The sequence below is a fragment of the Quercus lobata genome, chromosome 4 (genome assembly GCF_001633185.2).
Source record: "Quercus lobata isolate SW786 chromosome 4, ValleyOak3.0 Primary Assembly, whole genome shotgun sequence".
Taxonomy (NCBI): Eukaryota; Viridiplantae; Streptophyta; class Magnoliopsida; order Fagales; family Fagaceae; genus Quercus; species Quercus lobata.
The window spans coordinates 97,680,875-97,686,496 of NC_044907.1; the positions used below are offsets into that span (position 1 = coordinate 97,680,875).

Consider the following 5,622-nt stretch of genomic DNA (forward strand, 5'->3'; position numbering starts at 1 on the left):
AGTTTTTAACAAAAGCAATTATTAGGGAAGTATGAAATTTTGAATTTGTGGATTTGATTTTTTTTCTTTTTCTTTTTTTAAAAGAAAACGTTGAAAGCAACATATGGTATTTTTCCTACATTTTCTTTTTTGATAATTTTTAAAGCCATCTTTGATGAGCACTACACTGTTTGGTTCATTTTGCAGAATTATTATTGCCTTGATCAACCTTCAATTTCGTATTTCATTGATTTATTGGTGTATCTGGATTTTGTTGACTGCCAATTACTCTGTTCAATATTAAAAATGTTCAATGGATTTTCTTTCCTTTACATTCTCTATTTAACAATGCATATGCATTTTCAGTTGTTGGTAGTATGATCTTTATCAAGAATAGGCAGATGTTGGAAGTGATTCCACAACATTGGAGAAAGCTGTGGAATGAATGGGAGTTGCGTGGACTGATTCTAATTAGCCTCACTGCTCAAATAGTTCTCGTTGGTCTGGGCAATCGCAGAAAGTATATTTCTACACTCTGGATCAGAGTCACTGTTTGGTCAGCCTACTTACTTGCTGACTATGTAGCAGCAATGGCCGCTGGCATAATCTCTAATAATTTAGGAGAATTCTACATGGGTGGTGGTCGTGTTGATGCAAAAAACAATTTCGCAGCATTTTGGACACCCCTTTTGCTGTTGCACTTGGGTGGCACTGATTCGATAACGGCTTACTCCTTGGAAGACAATGAGTTGTGGAAATGACACTTATTTGCACTAATTAACCAAGCAATGGCGACATTTTACATCTTGCTCATGTCATGGGGAGGATCTACTCTTTCCGAACTCTTCCTTGTGATGTTCTTTGTAGGGCTTTTCAAGTACTGGGAAAGAGTGTTGATACTCTACTCGGCAAGTGAAAAGCAATTCAGAGACTCAATTTCAGATATCCCAACCAATGATTCCAAAATAATGGAGGAATGCAAACTAAAGCAGCTTGAGGGGTACTATCTCACAACACATCTGGTGCTTGAGGTTGATCAATCGACCAATACATCGACTGTTGAATTCTTTACTCATGCAAATGAATTACTTAAAGCCTATGGCTTGCTTGAGATGGTCAAGCGTCTTATTGCAGATCTCATACTTGGCTTCCAGGATCGCGATGCAAGCAGGGCAATCTTTGGAAGGCTCAAGAATCATACCGAGGCTTATAGAATTATTGAGATTGAACTCGGGCTTGTATACGATGTACTATACACTAAGGCAAAGGTGATCTATTCATTTTGGGGCATTGCTCGTCGAATTAGCGGCGTCTTTCTCACCTCTATTGTATTGGTGGTGGTGTGTCTCAATGAGACATTGTCTACAGAGAAACAACACCATTCCAAGATTGATTTTACCCTAACTTTGGTATTGTTGGTAGTTGCTCTTCTTTTGGAGTTATATGCAATTGTAGAACTACTTCGCTCCGACCAAACTGCTCATTGGTTAATTAAGCATAATAAAACCACCATCTTACAACTCATCAATATTACTTTACGACCCAATTGGGTATCAAAATGCCGGTGGTCAAATTCCATTGCCCAGTTCAGTCTGCTAAAATTTTCCCAAAGTAGAAAAGCACTCCCTTGTAGTGGAATCTTGAAGATGTTAGGAGTTGATGAAATGCTAGATATTTACCAATATGGGACCTCTGTACCACTCAAGGACTATGTAAGACAAGCAATATTTAGTGACATTTATAATTTTAGGGCATGGCCAGAAGCGAATGATTACGGCACAGATCTTAAAGCTTTGTACGGCTGTAGGGGAGGCCGCACACTTAAAAAGTACAACCGTGGTGATCTTGAATGGAGTGTGGAGTTGGAGTTTGACCAGAGCATCCTTATCTGGCACCTTGCTACTGAAATCTGCTACTATGCAGACCACGTACCTAGAGAAGAAGTGACATTGAGAACTATAAACTATATTACATCACCAGGCGACGGACAGAGTACAAAAGGGTTACTGCAGCGACAAAGCAAGTTCATATCAAGGTATATGCTATATCTCCTAGTCCAGCATCCCGAAATGCTGCCAATTGGGATGGCACACATCAGGTTTCGGGATATTTATGCTGAGCTCAGTAACTTCGTTCAAGAACAAATGTCCAATTCGCTTAAAGGATTGGACAAGTCATCCCACAGGAAAAACATTTCTGACATGTTGAAAAAAATGAAGACCAACGTCATGCTTACTGCTCAAGGAGGGGATAGAAGCAACTTTGTGATATTCCATGTGTGTAAACTTGCATCAGCATTTAAAGATAAAGATAAACTCTATGAAGGAGATCCTGAAGGCTGGAAATATTGGGAAATGATTATGAATGTTTGGGTTGAAATATTGGGTCATGCGGCTAGTCAATGTAAAGGAAGACATCATGCTCAGCAGCTGAGACGAGGAGGGGAGTTTCTCACTCATGTTTGGCTTCTCATGGCACATTTTGGCTTAACCGATCACTTCCGGATACCACGTAGCCGTGCAATAGCTGATGCAGTTTTAAGATAGACCAACAAACATTTGGCCTACTGGCAATTACTTTTAAAGGATCGTCAATTATATATAAATGCATAATAGTGGGTTTCACTAATTAAAGTTAAGATGGAACCTACAATTTATGTGAAAGGGAGGAGTACACATTTATGGTACTTCCGGAGTATTCAATAATTTTTTCTCATTTAGAGCTCGATGCTTAAATACATTCATTTCAATAAAGAATCGTCAATTATATATAGGAGAAAGTTTGGATACAAATTTGGTTTTAGTAAATGACTTCAATTACGACAAAAAATATGAGCATGACAATATATTTTAAAAATCTAATCGTTAGATTGTATAATTTTTTATGTTCTTAACATGCATGTTAAATTTCATGCTAATCAGATATTATTTACAATATGATCCATAAACATATTTTTATTCATAATTTTATATTACAAAAACTTGATCTTTAAATATTTCATTGATAATATATTTATTGATCTTTGATTTTTTGGAAATTTTGTAAGCATGGAAGATATAAAAAGAAAATCTTATTCAATGATAGACTTGTCAAAATTCACTTTTGTTGAGGACTCTTTTTTCGGCCCACATGGCATTACTTCATTGGCAACTCATGCCATATCAACATATTATTGATTTTTTAGGTAAATCTCTTTAAAGACCAAAATAAGCTCATATCTCATTCAACTACATGGATTGAGCTCACATGGCCTGCGAGATCCTTACATCAAGAGGCGGATTTATGGTCCATATTTCATTTTCATCAATTGGAATCATAACCCATGACATCATCAACATCAACATATGGATCGGGTTTAAGTAATGAATCAAAGCTCACAACCCATATTACCTCTCTTAAACTCATGGCAAGCGGCTTTTTCAACAAGAGCCCATATTTACACAAAATGACAACAAAACCCAAGGTATATCATCTCATCTTTAGCTTATGATCCAAGCTTATAAGTCTCTTTGAGGAAACTTTGGGAGTCATGATTTGGAGGGCCAAGAGGTATGTTTAGTAAAACTCCAGCGGTTCAAAGTTGATAAAAGAGACATGTTGCTTGGCATGTCTTCTCCAACTTCCTGAACCCTGACGAGACCGTGTGTAGTGGGTAACATATGGTAAGCATCTTTTATCACATAGCACTTTAGATGATAAAATTCCCCATTGCTCTTTTCCTAAAACTTAATATTCATCATGTGACAAATACTCAATATCTCCAACCATCTAACTGCTGAGAAAATAACTGTTCATTTAATCCCCAATTGTTGTTATACAAATTTAGAAACTTTATTATATTATTCTACATAAATCTTATTACTACTTTCAGCTACAATCCAACTCAAACACATGGCCTAATCTGATTGGGTATCTTTAATCTCCAACTATATACAAAATATTCATGATATCTCTAATACCCAGCTGCAGTCTGCTACAATTAGACCAAAAACACAAACACCCGAAAATGGAAACATTTCCAGCAGAACCCCAGCAGTGTATTCAGCACTTGATACCTAGTTGGTAGTGATATCATCAGTCATTTAATTCTGAAATCCCAACAACCAGCTGCTATACCCAAAATAGCAAGATACCTTTGAAAGAGATCTTACCATTTTCAGCCAAATCCAGGAAATAAATGCTGAATGTCCTCTCCAGGATTCTGAAATCACCCAGCTAACCTCATCTGCTTCTGCCCAAAGCAATAACTATCTTATGACAACTGTGACAACTTTTTTAGAACAGATGTAATAGCTGACCCAGCAGCCTTAACATTACTGATTTTCCACATTTGGCTAAATCCAAAACCAACTAAAGTAACTATATTTTTCTTGCGAAAAGACCTTCCTTTTCTATTGCTCTTTCCCCAGCAGCTCTTACCCAAAACAGTAAGAACACCTTAAAGCTAAACATACCATTTTTAGCCAAATCTTAAGATAGATTCTCTGAAAATTCATTGCTATTTGGAATAGATTTTGGCTGATATTCTTTGCTAAAATCCCCCCTTAAACTCAGATCTAGAAGGGGACCCTTCATCAACACCTAAAAAGGGAGACCAATGGAGAAGAACAATTCTCTCATAAACTTTTCTATTTTTTCTCCCTCTAATTATCTTCTTAAGCTCTTAATGAAGTTCTGAGCTTCTGAGTTTTTAAATTAGGAACTAAACTCTTCAGCCCTTAGTTCATAAATGCCCTTCATAAGCCTTCATACATCCTCTAGCAGAAGATCCCAGCAGTAAATCCCAGCAACATTGATAAACACACTACAACACTATTACCCCTCTCATACTCATTCTCTCACTCTCCATATTAAAAAAATACACCTATCTTACTGCTTCTATCTTCAAATACCTAAACACATCTCCATACTCTTCTCTTAAAAAATCTTTCCTCTTGGAAAGCAATCTCTACAACTTCTCCAACGGTTATAATCTCATATTTCTACTATCTTTAACCTCAATACCTTTCATACTTCCATATATCATACATATTACGAATATTACATCCCACAAGACATCTATATCTTTTACCATCTCCATGTTTCTCAAGCAATATCAAACACTCATACCGAAAGCCCTTCTCATGGAAGGCATAAAACTTCTAATGCTAAAGCCCTTCTCTTAGAAGGCACCAAGATCTCATATCAAAGACCTTCTCATGGAAGGCACAAATTTATCTTACATAAAGCCCTTCTCTTAGAAGGCACAAATACTCCATACCAAAGCCCTTCTCATGGAGGGTAACACTATTCATAACTTCACAACAACTAAAAGAGCATTGTCAAGGGGGAAACTCATTTAAGTGCATGATAAGAGGGGCAAGCTTAACTAGCCCCTACACACAGTTGGGCATATTCTCTCTCCCTCTAGTTGCACCCATTTGTCCCCTTCAATCTTGAAGTTATCATGGCAAACTGCCTCTCTACCGCTGGAGTCATTCTGCTGGAATCCTATCAGCTTACTAACGCTATACAGCTGGGGCTACAGACCATAAAAGGATAAATGATTTTGATTACATATCTTTAAATTTACATCATTGAGTACATGATTACTTTACCTTTAAATAAATACTACTTTATTTCAACTGTTATTACAACTACTAA

General features: G+C 36.8%; 1 protein-coding gene across 1 annotated transcript; it reads left to right on the forward strand.

Moving 5' to 3' along the window:
* Positions 1-286: 286 nt before the first annotated feature.
* Positions 287-2,525, forward strand: LOC115986273. The gene has a single exon (XM_031109118.1). The coding sequence runs from the start codon at positions 768-770 to the stop codon at positions 2,523-2,525; it is 1,758 nt and encodes a 585-aa protein (XP_030964978.1). The 5' UTR covers positions 287-767.
* Positions 2,526-5,622: the final 3,097 nt, after the last annotated feature.

Excerpts from the sequence above, each read along its gene's own strand:
- LOC115986273 (XM_031109118.1), top strand. The coding sequence starts at position 768 with ATGGCGACATTTTACATCTTGCTCATGTCATGGGGAGGATCTACTCTT.